The sequence below is a fragment of the Schistocerca serialis genome, chromosome 3 (genome assembly GCF_023864345.2).
Source record: "Schistocerca serialis cubense isolate TAMUIC-IGC-003099 chromosome 3, iqSchSeri2.2, whole genome shotgun sequence".
Lineage (NCBI taxonomy): Eukaryota > Metazoa > Arthropoda > Insecta > Orthoptera > Acrididae > Schistocerca > Schistocerca serialis.
Genome location: NC_064640.1, coordinates 361,666,862 through 361,687,652, shown reverse-complemented (window position 1 = coordinate 361,687,652; position 20,791 = coordinate 361,666,862). Strand labels below are relative to the sequence as shown.

Genomic DNA, 20,791 nt, shown 5'->3' with positions numbered 1-20,791 from the left:
GATTTCGGGATTGCAGCCGGTCATCGTAAACTTCACTCCAAGATATTTCAGCTGGACAACTGCCAGCCATCTTCAGGTGAACCGAACGAGGACTGACGAAGACGTTCTCAGCTCTGTCTTATATAGTGCACATGTGTTGACGTCGCGGAGACAGAAGGACCACACCACCCAGCAGCAGCACCCTCACTGGTGGAAATGCAAGACTCAGCTGCTGTCGGTACTGTTGCTGGCCGCAGCTATCGAAGTCTTCTGGTGTCTTCAGTTGGTAACCACTGTCATGGTTCATTATATTTTCCGCAATGCGATTTTCACAGATTCTTTGATAATGGAGTCCCAAAACGTTGCTGCTGTGGCCAAAATCGAAGTTTTGTCAAACTCCATTGAATGTCTGTTGGAAATACAATGTTCCGCAACTGCAGACTTACTGGGTTGAAGTAGTTGAGTGCAACGCCGATGTTCTGTACAACATTCTTTCACTGTACGCGTTGTCTGTCCTATGTAAGTCATACCACATTGACCCGGTATTTTTATAAATTCCCACTTTCCGCAGTAACAAATCATCCTTCACCGATCCCAGCAGATCCGAAATCTTAGAAGGTGGACAAAAAACAAGTTTTAGATTGGTATTCTGTTTGTAGGGAAGTGTGTTCGGAATATGTGAAGTATAGGGGTAAGTTGGGTGGGCCTGGAGTGGTGGTCGAGATACATGAATCTCAGTTTGGGAAGAGAAAGTATGGGAGAGGTAAGTCTCCGGTTGGTTTTTGTGTGTGTGTGTGTGTGTGTGTGTGTGTGGGGGGGGGGGGGGGCGTTATTTTGGGGGTGGAGGTAAGCGGATTGTGTTTTCAGGGTTTTGGAGGGTGTTACTAAGAGGAAATTGGTGGGATTAATTGAGGAGTATATAGAGGGTTGGGGAAGAGGGTTTATGATCATTTAGTTGTAAATCAGAGTTTAGAGTTAAAAAATATGAAACTGGAGCGTGTACCAATACAATAGAGGGGTTTTTTAAGGGGGGGGGGGGTTAAATCAGTCATAGGTAGGGGAAAGAGGCGCTCTTCTAACCTGAGTATTACTACCGAAAGAGCATCCCTGGGGAGTATTGTATTTTTCGAGTTTTTCTGAGGCCAGTTAGTAAGATGTTAGTAGAAGGGGTTTAGTATGTGGGGGCGGGGGGGGGGGGGTGCATTGTGGGTAATGGTTGAGGATTTAGGCAGGTTGGATTGTAGGGGGCGGGGGTGGTTTTATGATTATGTTGCAGAAGATCTGTTTTATTTTGTGGTTTTTATTTGTTGAGGGATTTTTGTTTTTTAGGAAAGGGGGAAGTGTAGTTTGGAGGGGGGAGGAGGTTGGGGTTGGTAGGTTGTGAGTGGTTTTGAAGATTTTTGGTTGTGTGTGTGTGTGTGTGTGTGTGTGTGTGTGTGTGTGTGTGTGTGTGTGTGTCATTGGGGTCGCTAAGCTAGTGTGTAGTGCCGGAATTCTTTCGTGGTAAGTAGTCATTTTTTTGGGTTTATTGTTTGCGAGTTGTGATGTTTTGTAGGGTTTTTGATGTGTCGTGAGTTTGGTTTTATTTATTGCATGTGTAGGTGTTTGTTTTTTGGTATCGTCAGCTGTGGTTGATCTATGTAGGTTGAGGGAAGTGTCCAATCCCAATTTTTGTCATTGGAGATGTATGTGTTTTGGTATCGTCAGCTGTTGGTCTATATAGGTCAAGGGATATGTTCGATTCCAATTTCTGTCGTCGTAGCTGTATTTGCTTTGGTATCGTCAGTTGTAGTTGACCTATGTAGGTCAAGCGAAGTGTTCGATTTCAATTTTTGTTGTTGGTTTTGTGGTATCGATAGTTGTGGCTTGACTCCAGTTTTTGTAGTTGTAGGTTTTTATTTTGGGTATCGACACTTGCAGTTGAGTTATGTAGGTGAAGGGAAGTGACCAATTCCTGTGGATTTTCTGGGTGTAGCGGAATGTGGGAATCTTGTGTTGTCTTTCATCGGTTTTTTGTCATTGTTTTGTGAGGTTTTGGGTTGTAGTGTGTGGTTTTATATGTTCATATTTAGTTTGTCCCCACCCAAAAAACGCAGTGGTTGTCGCATTAGTTTGATTATATTTTTGGAGGGAAATGTTACTGTACTTATATGTATTTTCGTGTTTGTTGTCGTGTTTATGTAGGGATGTCACAGGCACCATATTCACGACGTTGAGAATGGTAATTTCCGCCATATTGATGACATCATGGGTCAATGCAGACGGGTGGAATCGGCCACTTCTGTAATCCCCAAATGGTTATTATAATGGTAATGATTTCAAGTTTAATTTTTATACACTTTTCATTTTTGCTACAAGTCACGCATATTGCATCATTACAGCTCATTCAACTTTAGAGAAATCTTACAGTATTAAATATTTGTTTATAACTATTTTCATTTCCCACAGTAAGGTTATCAGAGATTAAATACTGCACAATTTGTTACAAATAATGGGCTTTAAAATACCAGTGCAAAGAAAAGAAACATTCTAGTACTCACAAGAAGTTTATAAGTGAAATCAAACATAGGAAGGATGGAAGACTAATGTAAAATCCTTTTGACAATGAGGTAGTTAGAGATAGAGCACAAGCTTGGATATGGGGAAGTTGGGGAAGGAACTGGTCAAGCCTATTCAGAGGAATCATCCTGACATCTGCCTTAAGCGATTTTAGAGAAATGTAGGAAAAGCTAAATCTGATAACCAGAGGGGGATTTGAACCATTGTCATCGCAATGTGAGTCAACTATTGTACCACCTTGCTTGGTAAATCAAAGTCTGATAGAGGATTTCTACTTCCAGCTATCGAACAAGATTCTCTTTTATTTAAAGTCAGTGCAAACTCAGTCTATCTATAATACTGCCCTCTTCTTGCAAACACAAAGTGGTGTATTCTTACACAACTCTGTTTTCTATAAATGACTAGGCCCTACTGCAATTTGTATAATGCAATTTTAAGTATTTAAATTGTTAACATATGATAAGTCATTAAATCTGTGGATACAAGTTCAACTGTAGATCAGATTAATAAACACTAACACTTTTCAAACACTGTCTACTGGACAGATAACCCATTAATAGATTTAATATACAATACTAATTAAAATGAAAGAAACTGAAAATAGGTATGAAATTACAGAGATGGGCCTGGAAAGTTCATAAGAACAGAGGCTGTTGAGAGTTTTAGACGTGAGCATTAGGCAATGACAGGCTACAACAGGGGATAAGAATACAGTAGAAGATGAACAGGTAACTTTGAGAGATGAAATAGTGGATGCAGCAGAGGATCAAATAGGTAAAAAGGCAAGGCCTAGTATAAATCCTTCGATAACACAAGTAACTATTGAATTTAACTGATGAAAGGGAATATACAAAAATGAAGCAGGAAAAAAGGAATACAAAAATCTAAAGTACAAATCTGGCAGGAAGTGCAAATGGCTAACCTGGAATTGCTAGAGGGAAAACCTAAGGATTTAGGAGCATATTTCACAAGGAGAAATATCGATACTGCCTACAGGAAAATCAAGAGACTTTTATGGAAAAGAAAAGCAGCTGTATGAATCTCAACAGCTCAGATGGAAAACCACCCCTACACAAATAAGGAAAATGTGCAAGGAGTATCTCGAAAGTTCATACACGGAAGATTATAGACATGGAAGAAGACGTAGATGAACATACAATGGGGGTATGATACTGTGAGAAGAATTTGGCAGAGGACTGAAACACCTAAGTACAAACAATGCCCCGGAAGTAAACGAAATTCCATCAGAACTATTGATTGCTTTGGTGGAGCCAGCCACAGCAAAACTCTTCCATCCTGTGTGCAAGATCTATGAGACAGGTGAAATACCCTCAAACTTGAAAAATGTAATAACTGCAACTGCAAATATAGCAGTTGTTGCCACGTGTGAACGTTACTGAACTGTCAGTTTAATACATCACAGTCGCAAAATACCAACACTAATATTTTACAGAAAAATACAAAAACTGGTAGGAGCTGAACTTGACGAAGATCAGTTTGGATTCTGGAGGAATATAGGAACAAGGCAACGCTGATGCTCCATCTTCCCTTGTGAGGAAGGTTAAGGAAAGGCAAACCTATGTTAATAGTATTTGTAGACTCAAAAACATTTTGACAATGTCGAATGGAATATTTTCTTGTAAATTCTGAAGGTAGCAGGGAGTGAAAGACTATTTGCAACTGTACAGAAACCAGTGGCAATACTAATCGTTGAGGGGCATGAAAGGGAAGCAGTGGTTAAGAAGGGAATCAGACACTCAATCTGTGCATTAAGCAAATAGTAAAGGAAACAAAAGAAAAATCTGGAGTAGGAATTAAAGTTCAGGGAGAAAAAGTAAAAACCTTCAGGTTTGCCGTTGACATTGTAATTCTGTCAGAGACAGAAAGATTAACTGAACAGAATGGACAGTCTTGAAAGGATGATGTAAGATGAACAACAACAAAAGCAAAACACAGATAATGGAATGTATTCAAAATAAATCATGCTATGCTGATGGAATTAGATTAGGAAATGAGACACTTAGAAAGTAGTTGATGAGTTTTATCATTTGGGCAGTAAAATAAGTGATGATGGCCGAAGTAAAGAGTATACAAAATGTAGACTGGTAAGGGCAAGAAAAACATTTCTGAAGAAGAGAAATTTGTAAACATCGAACATAGATTTAATTGTTGTGACGTCTTTTCTGATTGTATTTGTATGGAATATAGCCATGTATGGAAATGAAAGACGGACAATACACATTTAGACAAGAAGAGAATAGAAGCTTTTGAAATTGAGTGCCACAGAAGAATGCTGAAGATTTGATGGCTAGATAATGTAACTAACGAAGAGGTGCTGAATAGAATGGGGGAGAAAAGAAATCTGAGGTACAACCAGATTATGCCTATTACTGTCTCCCAGGAAAGATGTTAAAGCAGCAATATTGTAGGAGGAAGTACTGGACAGTAACTACGAAAATATACGTGATGACTATGACAAGGCTTCTGTTGGAAGATCTCAAAATAAACATGAAACACACATGATGTAAATTTTACACTGCAAGTTTGGTCTGGTGAAGTTGGGGTACAGCTCACCACTATTTTGGGTAGTCCGACTACTCTTTACTAAATTGGTCAAACAAGATCTGCACTGTTCCATTACAATGACGATTTTCAATGCATTTCCAAATACTGATAAAATCAATCATTCTTCTTCATAGCCTTGATTAATGCAGACTGATGTGTTACTTTTTAATAACGTGGAATGACACTGAATCACAAAATCATAATTTCTAGAAAATTTGCGCGATAAGAAAGCGCTTAAACCGGAAAGTTATTTATTCCAAAACTTTCACATGCAAATACATGAATCCGCAATCTAAAAAGTTTCGCTGAAACTCCCTTTGATTACCATCTACTCCAATCACATGTTTCCTTGCGTCATAATTTACAGCTGGTAAAAACTCTGAATGTTACAAGCATAACAGGTTCTTTATGGAACTTAGTTGGAAGTAACTTCATTTGTGTTTTTCAAACTACGTACAGCATGTTTTGGTTTAAGAAACAGACGATACCTAAAGTAGTGACAAGCAAAGTTCAAATAACCTACTTAATAAAATAACACAAACCTAATCTGATACTGTGCTGCTACACGCTGTCGATGCACAAAATCAGCTCCATCCGTGCCAAGAGCAATTGGTCCACCTTTTGAAGCCATAGCAAGACAGTTGTCAAAGCTTAACTATACCACACTTCAATTCACTGTATTCAACACAAAAAAAAGTTTTGTGCTGCTCGTTATTTCTTTCTGCACGCCACTAGAACAACACACACATGTCGTATACCAAAACCCCTGATCGAGATATTTTTACACCCCCAGCTAATCCACAAATTAGCATCAGTCACATCTTTGCAAATCAACTTCTTTGATACCGATTTCATTGAAATGAGCCGCCTTCTACAGGTGCTCAAAACTTGCAGATCCAGACCACTCACCATAGCCTTCAAGGATCACATGGAGTTTTTCAATTTACATTCAGAGTCAGGAAATAAAAGCCGAGTAGTGTCGAAAGTATTAAAAACGGAAGCAAATGAAGCATCCCCTAAAATAGAAAATATCAATCTGAATCATAAAAATAGTGTTTCTGATCCCCAGCCTATACAAATATCACAATCAATTTAATAGTCAGTGACGAAAGAGGAAGAAGAAACAAATAGAAAAACAAAGTACACTTTTGTTCCTCTTCAATCTACATTTTCGAAACAACTCGTCATGGAATCATCTGTTATACATTAACTTTCAATAAAATGCCATTTGGAATGGATCATATTCCAGATTACATCACAAATCAATGTGTTACAAACATTTTCTTGCCTCAAGCAGATGTCAATTCATCTTTTCTAACTGGGGACTTTCAGACTGAATAAAAATGGCTAAAGTGATTCCTGTTCATAAGAAAGAAGTCAAATAAATTGCAGAAAACTATAGATTCATACTTAAGTAAAATCATAGAAAAAGTTAGAAGTAATGGGTAGTAGGTTAAAGAAATGTTTAGACAAAAATCTTATTGATACTCAGCATGGAACCACGAAAAATAAATTGATAACTGAAGCCATCTATAATCTATCACAAATTGTTCTAGAAACATAAGACAATCAACAAAATTCCACTACCACTTATTTACATTTAAGTAAAGCCTTCGACTCTGTGGACCACAACATACTGTTGGAGAAGCTGAAAGTATGGTATTTGAGGCACTTTACTGAAGTATTTAACATCATACTTGACAAACAGGACACAGAAAAAGCAAATAAAACGTGAACGGAAGGAGAATACTAAGTCACGTTTCTCAGATGCTCAAATTCGAAAAAAGGAGTTCCTGAAATATCAATTCTTGCGCCAACCCTCTTTTAGCTGTATACAAATGATCTAGACATAGCAGTTAAGACACAAATAATTTTTTTTGCGGATGACACAAGCATCCTTATTACAAGAAACACCCAACTCAGTCACTAGCAGCTGTAAATAAAACCATAGCCTAACTAAATAGATGGTTTGTAGTTATTACAGTGATGATAACACCAAAAACTTCTGTGTTTCTGATTAAAAGATATTCTATGCAACATCATTGTAACAACAGACTCCAACAAGATTACATCTTTGAACACAAAGCTTTCAGGCATGTAACTTCAAGTGACTTCAAATGAAATACATATATAAACAAAAAAAGAGACACTGAATAAAATATGTTATAGTCTACATCTACTATACAATGGTTGTGAGTTGTATGGTTGTGACTGCTGGCCGACTGCAGTTGAGACAGAACACTGTCGAAGTGTACTGGAAACGAAGATGCTAAGGTGGACAGCAGGCCTCACTAAGTTAGATCACGTTTCCAATGACAGGAAACAATTTGGTGTTGCACCGATCCAAGACAAGATGCGTGAGAGTCGTCTTCCATGGTTTGATCATGTTTTCCGGCCCAGTGATGACTCTATTGCCAAGATGGGTTACACGCTTGAAGTCCTTGGCAGAAGACCCAAAGGACAACGTACGCCACGTTGCGTTGATACGATTCATAAAGACCTTAAATGCGTGAACATCCACCCAGATGCAGCCCATGATACAGCGAAATGGAGACAACGGACGCGTGTAGCGGACGCCGCAGCCACACGGTACAAAAGCTGAAGGAAAATAAGATTATAGTGTATATCTACTTTCAGCTGAAACAAGTGTTTATACTGTCTGAATCGACTACTTTATCCAATTGCCCAGCTTGTATAGAATTGTATTTTGGGGTACTGGTAATACACAACTTGGTTGAGTCATTTTCTTAACTCAGAAAAGATCTGTAAGAGAAATGGAACACCCTGGACAAAATAGATCTTTTCAAATGCCTCTTACAAAAGTGGTGAATCTTCCCACTTTGCTGTTCATACGAGGTAGAAATTTGAAAATTTGTTACAAGGAATTTAAAAAACACAAATAAAAAATTAATATCTATCATGATACAAGGCAAAATGAGAAGCTTCATGTTCAGTCAGTAAGGACACAAACTTCTAAAACATTATTGATTTACAATAGTCTTCCATATAAGATAAAAATTGTTTCACTGTTCGCATTTTTTTTGTAAAAACGTGAGGGTATTCTTATTAGATCACTACTTCTGTTCAGTAACAGAATTTTTAGAATGTGTGAAACAAAAGAGACTTGAAACAAGACAATGGATAAGAAAGAATCATTTATTTGCTGAAGTCTTACTGTCTCTGAACTTCATGTAAGTATGTATGTGTACTATATCCCACAAAGTGGAAAGAGCTTTTGGATGAAAAATAAATACATATTCTAGAAATCACTGTGAAATGCATGACAGAGGCATACCTCTCACTGTACCTTGTATTAGGGTTTCTTCTCATTCCATTTGCATGTGGAACATGGGAAGTCTGATTGCTTAAATGCCTCTGTAATTGCTGTGATTAGACTACTTGTCTCTGCAGTCTATACACGAGTGACACATGGTGGTCTGCAGAATATTCGAAGATTCCACAGTTAATATTGAATACTGAAGCTCAAAATTTAGCTATTGCAGGTAATGGGAGACTATCTTCAAGAGTACTTCTGTCAAGATTGTTCAGCACGTCCTTGATCCTCTGCTTTGGGTCAAACACACTTTTTACTATCTGTACTGGCTTCCTTTGTATACATTCAAGATCTGTTAGATCTGTTCGGTATGGATCCCTCACACTTGAATAATATTCTACAATGGGTCACATGAAAATTTTGCAGTCAGTCTCCTTTGCAGATTGAATGGATTTTCGAAGTATCCCACCAATGAACCAAAGAAGGCTGACCCCTCTTTTACTAAGTACCAGTTCTGTATAATCATTGCATTCCATATCCTCAGAAGTTGTCACACTCAAGTATTTGCATAGGCTGACTGACTTCAGTTGCGATTCATTCATATTACAGTCGCATGATGTCACGTTTCTACATTTTGTGAAGTGCATTACTTTACATTTACAATCATGTAAAACAGATTGCTAATCTAAGCATCTTACTGGAAAGTTATCTAGGACTGAGACAAAATTTGTGCAATTTTTCCATCATTATAGAGAACTGCATCTGTTTTAATTGAATCAGCTGTGGGTTCTTGGTGAAATATTGTAAAATAACTAAACAAACACTGTTTCTTGCCCTGTTTCACAATTTTTATTATTGGTACTGCACAACCTAGGTTTCGAGTTATCAGCCCATTTCCAAGTTCATTAATGATTCCAAAGATGGTAACGCAAAGACAAACATGATGATAAGGCAAAGATTGTCATCTCGGCTTCTTAATGTATGGATTCTTGGTTTAATGTAAAATTACTTCAGTGCCCATTTCTGACAAATTACACATGGAATTACACAGTTCAGCAATTACACTGACATGACTAAACATACCTAGGAATAATGTTATACATCAGCCAACAACTCCAGGATAGAAGTAAACTTTGGGCCTCAATCTATCAGTAGATAAAAGCTTCTGGACTGATGTATAGCTTTATTCCTAGGTGTGTTTCGACATGTTAGTGTAATGGCTGAATTGTTTAATTCAACATGTAATTTGACGAAAATGGTCATTAAAGTGATTTTGTATTAAGCCAAGGATCGATAGATTAAGAAGTTGAGATGATTGTCTTTGCCTTATCATCATGTTTATATTTTCATTACCATCTTTGGAATCTTTAATGTATTTGAAAATGGGCTTATAACCCAAAACCTATGTTGTGTGGTAAAAATAATAAAATTTGTGAAACAAGGCAAAGAACAGAGTTTTTTTAGTTTAGATAACTGCGTTATTTGAACAAAAAACTCTGAAAATAATATTAATATACTCCACCGAATTATTAATATACATCAACAATAAGGGATCGAACATACATCTTCAGGACATACCCAAGTTACTACTAGGGCTGATGACTACTCTCCATCCAAGACAGGTTACTGAGCCCTCCCTATTAAAAATTTCTAAATTCAATTACAATTTTAGTTTGATATCCTGTATTATTGTAAATTCGATAACAAGTATTCATATGGTACTGACAACAGGACATTCTCTAGAGTAGATAAACGATCTTAATGAAACTTGGCAGGTCTGTGAAGGGTGCAGACTAATGAAATACATATTTTGTGTTTGTGCCCAGTTTCACTTTGAAAGGGTAAAACACACCCCAAAAGTTAATTTGGCGTCTTGGGTTTAAAGGGAATATATCTGGAGCAATGATATATAAAAGTGTTTTTCATACAGAAATTGAGATATACATAACATTCTTGAAAGCTGTATAATCAGATTCTGTAATGATTTGGAATTTTGCGAAATACACCACCACCATTAATTAATTTTGAAAAATTAAATAATCTTTCAAGTGTGTAATGGAGCTGGTTTCTGAAATACCATTTTTGGAAAATAAGCTGTACATAGTGTGCTGTCAGAGTATTTTCAACATAACTAATAATATTTCTAAACATTCATTCTTACCATAATTATTTATTTTACTTACATTCGTCTTATACTTTAAATTGTTATATTGTGCTTTTTGTCTTCCTTTACTGTTTCATGTAAGTGTATTTTTAATTGAAAATACAGAATAACTCATTATTATGATACAAAATCATTAAAATAATGATAATTTGTACGCACAATATAAACGAAATTTCTTCACATAACATACTCAGTGGAGAACACATCATCAAACAAACTTCAGAAGGATTTGAGAATGTTGTGGGTGATCCTCTAAATATACTGATATGTATCAGGCATACTTCAGAACATTGGTAAACCTTGATCAAGAGAATTGATTATGTACCAGTGACTGTGGATAAGTTATATTGTTTCTCAAATGGAGATTGATGTAATAATCATCCAACAGAACTAGATCTGAAAATCTTCTGACAAGCTTCTAACATTGAAAGCAACATACCTCCCATGGCTATACCTCTGCTGTCAATCCCTTTGGGTTCACCAGATAAAGAAGTTGCTTGTCCTTGGGTACAATGCTCGAACTGTCTTTTTTCACACTGACCACCTGCCTTTTCATAGTTTTAACAAACGTCCTTGTGATAGCACCGAAATCTGTTAAAGAAATGTCTGACCAGACCAAAAATTTTTTGAGAGATAATTTCTTTCCTAGTATGGGACAAAAATCCGTTTTATTGTTAGATTCTTAGGGTAGTCAATGAGAAAGTAATGTTTAGAACATCATACTTGAGGACAAGGAGCTTGTTCATCTCATGAAACCTAAGGGCTTGACAGTACAGGTACAGCTGTAGTTCTGCTAAATGATAATGATGTCAATCTCCAGTTGAGAAGTGATATAATCGAGCTGCAATCACTAGCACATAATAAATTCTCTTCACCAAGGCTTGCTAATCTACTGAAAGATGCCTGATATGAGTCGGTCTACTTAGAGGATCATCTGTGGCAGTTTGAAGTCCTGCGCAATTTTGTTTTATATTGTGTTCTCCATTGTTCATATAATGTGAAGAAATGTCGTTCATTTTATACACATGATGTAAAAAACTGTGATGTTTTAAGCATTTATTTACAGATTAACATTAGTGTATTGATTTTGTATCGTAATAATGAGTTACTTATTATTTTCAGGTAACAAAATAGATGTATGTGAAATGGTAAACGAAAAAACAGAAAAATAATGTAAACACAAAATAACTAATTATAACACGAGACATATATAAGTAAAATAAATAACTGATGCATTAAGAACCATAAGGGCCCAAAATACAGAAATAAAGTTTTGAGAAAAATAGTTGCTTGTGAAAATAAATTTTGTAGACAAACTAAAAGTCTCATAGGTCTGAACTGTTTTTAATCAAGTCTCAATATTCTATACTTCCTACTAAAAATTATTTTCCCACATTGTTATGAAATATTAATCAATATTTAAGATTATATTTATTATTAGTTTTAGTTCACAAAATTTTCCACGTACAGGCTGGTGACAATAGCGTCTTTTCACAACTGTAAAGTTAGTAATTAATGTAAAATTAAATCAGAACATAAAGGACAAATACTAGATACATCACACACAAACACAAAATTAAGACCTATTGCAACACTTCATGGTCCTCATTACCGTCATTTTCATTAAGCACATGCTGTGGCTTGAGGCTCAGATAAAACTGCCAATACACCTCTGATTATATAGTATTACTACCACATGCATGATGCAGACACTAAATTACTTGTGTACTCTTCATAACAATTGAACAATGCAAAGCAACAAAATTCACTTTGTGCTTTGGGCCCATATGGAAATTAACATCCGAGAAATCGGCGAGACAGCTTTCAGTGAATGTTCATATATACTGTATGGGGCTACAGGAAAAGATAAAGCTGGTTCACTGTAAGCCGAGCAGATGTTAGGAGAAACCATACATGCTAAAATCTCAAACACAATGACACTTTGCTTTAGGCCCTAATGGTTTTTAGCACTTCAGTTAGATTAATAATATTTTCATATTTTAATTAATTATGCTAACACTGACAGCACATTATGTATGGCTTAATTTCCCGAAAATATTGTTTAAAAAATCAGCTTTATTATGCACAAATGTATGTGGCATGAAAGCTTCTTTAATTTCTGCTGTAACTAAAGTCTTCATGTTTCAAAATTAATTAATAGTAGGGGGCTATTTTGCAAAATTTCAAATTATTACAAAAGTTGATTATATAATTTGCAAGACTGTTAATTCCATACCAATATTTATGAAAAAGCATTTTTTACATATCATTGTTTCTATGATATTCCTTCTAAACCTGAAATGTCAAATTGCCTTTTGTGATGTGTTTTAGCCCTTAAAATTGAAACTGGGTGCAAACATAAAAATATGTATTGCATTGTTTTTTCCCCCTCTACATGCTCACCAGGTTTGATCAAGGTCGTTTATTTACACATGGAAATATTACCTTGTAAGTTGAATGCTTATTGGGAACATGCAATATTGCATCTACCTGTCTGCCTTGATCCATGGCTTTCAAGATGTTACGTGTAAATAGGTTTTTGTGTGGTGTGTTATTGGAGACCATGCTGATTTGCTTGGAGGATGCCATTCTGTTCGGTATATTTTGTTACATTTGAGTTCAGGATATTATCCAAGTTTCCAAGGCAGATAGATGTCAAAGATATTGAACATTATTTCATGGATTATTTCTGCTACATTTGCTGTAAACAGGTGTTACTAGTGCTTTCATCCAACTCCTGTAGGTAGGCCTTTTGTTGACAGATCTATGGTAAATCATGGTTGAAACAGGAACTGACACAGATGCAAATCTTTTATAGAATGTAAATCAATTGGGCCCTGGGGCCTTGTCTAATTTTAGTTATTTCATTTATGCCATTGACACTAATATCTAAATCACTCATCTTGGCAGTGGAGCAACAATTAATCTGCAGCAGTTTTCCTGGATCTCCATTTTTAAAGGAAAATTTAAAAATGGGGTCCTGCATTTCTGCTTTTGTTTTGTCACCTTTAGTTCCTGTTATGCGTCAGCCATTAGTGTCTGGATACTTACTTGGGGGTCACTGACAGACTTTGCATTACATCTACATCTAAAACTACATTCATGCTCAGCAGGCCACCATACAGTGCTTAGTGGAGGATATCCTATATGACTGTTAGTAATTCCCTTTCACTAGCGTATGGAAGCAGGAATAAACGACTCTCTTCATGCTTCCATATGATAACAATAGCAAAGTCAGTGTCTCCAGATGTCAAACCACACAATATGCCTCTCTGTTGGGTAAGCGTTTGAGTACCTCTAATGAATATCTGCCTCACAATATCTCTAAGGCAGAGAACCACCACTTCAGTGAGACTACTGTGAAAATTATATGCAATGGATTTAAATGTGAATGACTATAAAATTAGATCCTGTGTAGTGGAACTGAAGATGACATACTGTATTTTTTTACTTGAAGATTATTGCTATTATTTCATACACCAGTAAGTAAAATTATTAAAGGTGATCATGGGCTCATGTATACTTGAATAATAGATAAAATTCAACAGATTTATTCATGAAAACATGAGTTAAATAGTATGTAGGTCAACATAACACAAAGATTATACTCTAGCTCGTGTTCGTAAAGTGAAGTGTTCTGATAGATAGCTGACGAAGTTGAACCTGGGGTGGTGACTTGGCTTTAATTGTGATTTAAAAAACGGATGGCGCGATGTTACCATGATTAATGATAATGACAAAGATTGTGAGCTGAACCCTGAAACGAAGTACCATGATGTGCTTGAATTGTACAACATCTGCTGCTGGAGTGGGAATGCAGTGAAGTAAGAGAAATTCACTCAAAAGATTCCTAGAGGCATTGTTGCAAAATGACAACCATGTTTGTTGCTGTGAAGCACAGTCCAGAAACTGGTTTGATGCAACTCTATATGCTACTCTATCCTGTGACAGCTTCTTCATCTGTGAGTAACTACTGCAATCTACATCCTTCTGAATCTGTTTAGTGTATTCATTCGTTGGTCTCCCTCTACGATTTTTAGCCTCCGTGATTCCCTCCAATACTAAATTGATGGTCCATTGACGCCTCAGAACATGTTCTACCAAACAATCCCTTCTTCTAGTCAAGTTGTGTCACGAATTCCTCTTATCCCCAATTCTGTTCAGTACCTCCTCATTAGTTACGTAATCTATCCATCTTATCTTCAACATTCTTCCGTAGGACCACATTCCTAAAGCTTCTATTCTCTTCTTGTCTAAACTATTTATCGTCCATGTTTCATTTCAATATGTGGCTACACTACATACAAATACTTTCAGAAAAGACTTCCTGACACTTGATCTATACTTGACATTAACAAATTTCTCTTCAGAAACGCTTTGCTTGCCATTGCCAACCTACATTTTATATCCTCTCTACTTTGTCCATCATCAGTCATTTTGCTCTCCAAATAGCATAACTCATTTTGTACTTTAAGCGTCTAATTTCCAAATCTAATTCCTCTGCATCACCTGATTTAATTCGACTACATTCCATTATTCTCGTTTCGCTTTTGTTGATGTTCATCTTATATCCTCCTTTCAAGATACTATCCATTCCGTTCAACTGCTCCTCCACATCCTTTGCTGTCTCTAACAGAATTAGAATGTTGTTGGCAAGCCTGAAAGTTTTTATTTCTTCTCCATCGATTTTAATTCCTACTCCAAATTTTTCTTTTGTTTACTTTAGTGCTCGCTCAATATACAGACTGAATAACATTGAAGATAGGCTACAACCCTGTCTCACCACCTTCTCACCCACGACTTTTATAACTACAATCTGGTTTCTGTACAAATTGTAAATAGCTTTTTGCCCCCTGTATTTGACCTCTGACATCTTCAGAATTTGAAAGAGAGTATTCCAGTCAACATTGTCAAACGATTTCTCTAAGTCTACAAATGCCAGAAACATAGGTTTGCCTGTACGGATAAATAAAACTCGAGTTGCAGCGCCCATTGTGCCTTGGCATCACGCCGAATGTGGATCCCTGTCGTTTCCTCTCATTCAGATCCACCTTCCTGCCCAAGTTCTAAGTCCAAAAAATCAGATCTCTTCTTCAGTTCACAACCGAAATTCAGCTACATTCCTTCATGGATTGCGACTGGAAAACGTCCTTGTTCCTCACACCATATGTAAGACCGCAGAAAGCTCCACATGGCGCTTGCGCCAAAAACCTAAAGCTGCCGATTGAAAACTCGGAAAGCACTCTCACACCCATATTGCATCACTCTATGTATCATACATCCTCTCTCCATAACACGGGAAAAAAACTGTTCCTTCAATTCCACACCATCTTGAGGCATCGAACAGACATCCATTGATTTCTGATGTGACAGACTGCATTCCAATAAACACAGTGGTATTTTATGCATGGGGGAAACCACACTGTCCCTTCAATTCCACACCATCTTGAGGCATCGAACAGACATCCATTGATTTCTGATGTGACAGACTGCATTCCAATAAACACAGTGGTATTTTATGCATGGGGGAAACCACACTGCCGTGCGCATCTACGAGGGGCGTTTGAAAAGTCCTTACAAAGTCCGAGAGTTGGCACCACCAGAGCATATTGAGGTCATGTTCAGTTATTAGAATCTTTGGAAAGAATATACACCAAGTTTCAGCCATATTGGTGCATTTCTTTGTGTTTGCTATTCGTGTGAATCAAGGAAGTCGGTTGATTATCAAAAAATGGACTAAAAAGAATTTTGTGTGGTGATGAAACATTACATGAAAAAGATGAGCCAACAATCAACACACAAACATTCTCATGGATCCCAACAGATATAGATATACGTATTTTACTGCTGAATACGGGGCTGAAGACCATGGTGGATGTTGCTGACATTTGACAGGACAGTATGGTCTCACAGTTACACTATAAAAATAAATAAAACTCAAATGAAACAAATTCAGCTGTCCAAAAAGAAACCTAACTTATTTACTGAGGCCAAAGAACAAATATCTAAAACAGACTTTAAAAATATTAAATAATTTCTACATGTCTACAAAAATATGGTCTCCCTGATAACAATTCCAAGAAACTTATCTTTTAATTGTCTTTTTATCTGGCTTCAGTACCCTCCTCTTGCTAACATTCATTCACGAAAAAGTAATAGCTAGTGGCACAATTGATGTGTGACATGTGTACATAATATCAACATTTAGAAATGTGTGAGTGCCTATGGTAAAACACAGTGTACTTGGAAAAGTATTCAGATAATAAATATGAAACTAGCCGGAGATGGGACATACATAGAATGTGACATGTGACAATAATAGACTGACAAAAAATTGCAATACCAAAAAATAATTAATGTAGACTAATGAAATTTTGGGAACTCATTTGTCTAGGTAAAATATTTAACCGATTAATATTGGAAGATCACAGGTTAATGTGAGTGTGAGGTAAGCCATTGCAAATGTGAAATGTTAGTATATTAATAACTGGTGCAATCGTCAGGATACCTAATGCAAGCATGCAAATGTGCATGCATTGTATTGTACAGGTAGCAGATGTCAGTTTGTGGGATGGAGTTCCATGCCTGTTGCACTTGGGTAGTCAGTACAGGGATATATAATGTCTCACAGCTGTGGATTCTGCTTGATGTCTCTTCTTTTGGACAGACATCACGAATTCATGTAGTACAGTGACAATCAATACTAGTTGTGGATGGCGTTAGAGTTGTTGTCTGATGATATCATTTCAAGATCACAGGTTAAGATAAGTGCAAGATAAGCCATTGCAAACGTGAAATTCTGATATGTTAATAACCTGTGAAACCACCAGTATGTTGAATTCCAGCATATACATGTGCATGCATTGTATTGTACATGTGTCAGATGCAGTTTATGGGATGCAGTTCCATGCCTGTTGCACTTGCCCCGGCATTCCATCGATGGTTAATGCTGATTGTGAATGATGCTAGAGTTGTCGTTCGATGATGTCCAATATGTGCTCGATTGGAGACAGATCTGGTGATTAAGCAGGACAAGGCAACATGTCGACACTCTGTAGAGCACGTTGGGTTGCAACAGTGGTATGTGGGTGAGCGATATCCTGCTGGAAAACACCCCTGGATTGCTGTTCATGGCCCTAACAATGCTGTTTGTGAATGGCAGCACAACAGCTTGAGTCACCAGACTGATGAATAAATTTGCATTAGGATGCATAGGATAACCACTAGAGTGCTCCTGATGTCGTACGAAATCGCACCTCAGACCACTAGTCCAGGTGTAAGTCCAGTGTGTCTAGCATGCACAAAGGCTGGTTGCAAGGTTGGTTGGGGCTCGCAACCAGCCTCCTTCTAACAACACATGGCCGGCCATCACTGGCACAAAGACAGAACCAGCTTTCATCAGAAAACACAACAACCTCTAACCTGCTGTCCAATGAGCTTTCGCTTGATACCACTGAAGTCGTAAGTGGCGGTGGTTTGGTGTCAATGGAATGCACAGTACAGGACGTCTGGGTCAGAGCTATCCTCGAACTAATAGATAGTAACAGTTCATCGTGTCACTGTGGTGCCAACTGCTGCTACAATTTCTGCTGCAGATGCAGTACGATGCGCCAGAGATATATGTTAAACACGATGGTCTTTGCTCATGATTGTGCCATCTGGAGACTGGTCTTCTTGGGACCATAAATTCTCGTGACCATCGGTGCCATCAATCGTATACAGTGACTACATTCCTGCCAAAATCTTCTTGGAATATCGCAGAAGGAACATCCAGCGTCTCGAAGCTCAATTACACGACCTTATTGAAACTCTGTAGGGAGTTGATAATGGCGTCTTTGTCACCTTAAAGGCATTCTTGACTAACATCAACTCATCTCAGCCAATCTCAAAGGTAACTAAACCTCATGACTGTTATGGCGTGTATGTAAAATAAACCTTATTTTCATTCTTACAGTGTCCAAAAAAAGCAAAATTTGGAGGGTGCAAATACATACAAACAAAATATTTGTTAGATATGTGTCACTGTACATGATATCACAAGAATAAAAACATATTAACTTCATAATGATTAAATTAATAAATGGTAAGTAGGATAAAGGTACATAATAAATACACATGAAAACAACAACAATCAATGCATCATGTCATTGCAGTCATAGTAAAAAAAAATGAGTACACAGAGAATATGTTTTCTGGGTGTTCATCAAGTGCCTGGCTAAGGACAGTGTAGAGTGTTACAACACAAAAATAATAATAAGATATTACACAAAACATACAAATTGTTAGATATGAATTTTTAGAAATTTGGTCAAGAATTTTATGATGGGAATCTCAAAAACTCGTTATTGTAGCACTGAGTGTCAAGCGACTTCACAATAACTCTTAATTGCCATGTATACGACACTGTCACTTTCAGTTGAGTGGTGAATTGTGGCTGGAGTTGTTGAGTAGGCATATTGTTCAAGACTCAGTGGGCAGTTGCAATGATCTCCCCTCAGTACTGCCTCTGGGTGTGGGACAGCTGTGGTCAATAATGGACATCCATCCCTCCTGTCAAAAGCAGCATGGGGTAGAATGATACACTCCTGGAAATTGAAATAAGAACACCGTGAATTCATTGTCCCAGGAAGGGGAAACTTTATTGACACATTCCTGGGGTCAGATACATCACATGATCACACTGACAGAACCACAGGCACATAGACACAGGCAACAGAGCATGCACAATGTCGGCACTAGTACAGTGTATATCCACCTTTCGCAGCAATGAAGGGCTGCTATTCTCCCATGGAGACGATCGTAGAGATGCTGGATGTAGTCCTGTGGAACGGCTTGCCATGCCATTTCCACCTGGCGCCTCAGTTGGACCAGCGTTCGTGCTGGATGTGCAGACCGCGTGAGACGACGCTTCATCCAGTCCCAAACATGCTCAATGGGGGACAGATCCGGAGATCTTGCTGGCCAGGGTAGTTGACTTACACCTTCTAGAGCACATTGGGTGGCACGGGATACATGCGGACGTGCATTGTCCTGTTGGAACAGCAAGTTCCCTTGCCGGTCTAGGAATGGTAGAACGATGGGTTCGATGACGGTTTGGATGTACCGTGCACTATTCAGTGTCCCCTCGACGATCACCAGTGGTGTACGGCCAGTGTAGGAAATCGCTCCCCACACCATGATGCCGGGTGTTGGCCCTGTGTGCCTCGGTCGTATGCAGTCCTGATTGTGGCGCTCACCTGCACGGCGCCAAACACGCATACGACCATCATTGGCACCAAGGCAGAAGCGACTCTCATCGCTGAAGACGACACGTCTCCATTCGTCCCACCATTCACGCCTGTCGCGACACCACTGGAGGCGGGCTGCACGATGTTGGGGGTGAGCGGAAGACGGCCTAACGGTGTGCGGGACCGTAGCCCAGCTTCATGGAGACGGTTGCGAATGGTCCTCGCCGATACCCCAGGAGCAACAGTGTCCCTAATTTGCTGGGAAGTGGCGGTGCGGTCCCCTACGGCACTGCGTAGGATCCTACGGTCTTGGCGTGCATCCGTGCGTCGCTGCGGTCCGGTCCCAGGTCGACGGGCACGTGCACCTTCCGCCGACCACTGGCGACAACATCGATGTACTGTGGAGACCTCGCGCCCCACGTGTTGAGCAATTCGGCGGTACGTCCACCCGGCCTCCCGCATGCCCACTATACGCCCTCGCTCAAAGTCCGTCAACTGCACATACGGTTCACGTCCACGCTGTCGCGGCATGCTACCAGTGTTAAAGACTGCGATGGAGCTCCGTATGCCACGGCAAACTGGCTGACACTGACGGCGGCGGTGCACAAATGCTGCGCAGCTAGCGCCATTCGACGGCCAACACCGCGGTTCCTGGTGTGTCCGCTGTGCCGTGCGTGTGATCATTGCTTGTACAGCCCTCTCGCAGTGTCCGGAGCAAGTATGGTGGGTCTGACACACCGGTGTCAATGTGTTCTTTTTTCCATTTCCAGGAGTGTATATTCTTGTGGATGTGTTGGCAGCATAGGGTGATGGCTTGGCAGTCGTGACAGGTGTGCAGGCTGTTGTAATGGCTCCACTTAAGTGTTTTCTGGTATGATCTGTCTATTATGTAACTCCTGCTGTTGGCCTTCTTTGTTATGAGTGTCTCACAAGACTGATAGTGAATTAGACATGACTCTAAGGTGAGCAAGATATCTTCAGAAAGAAGTAGCATGACCGGCGTGTTGTTGCTATCCAAATTGC

The 20,791-nt window shown here is 38.6% G+C and overlaps 1 protein-coding gene across 1 annotated transcript in view; it reads right to left on the bottom strand.

Moving 5' to 3' along the window:
• Nucleotides 1-5,890, bottom strand: part of LOC126470167 (protein jagunal) — a 54,553-nt gene extending 48,663 nt beyond the window's left edge. The window contains exon 1 of the mRNA XM_050097808.1: nucleotides 5,646-5,890. Coding sequence (XP_049953765.1) covers nucleotides 5,646-5,734 — 89 coding nt within the window. The 5' untranslated portion in view covers nucleotides 5,735-5,890. The remainder of the gene's footprint in view (nucleotides 1-5,645) is intronic.
• Between the last annotated feature and the right edge of the window lie 14,901 nt (nucleotides 5,891-20,791).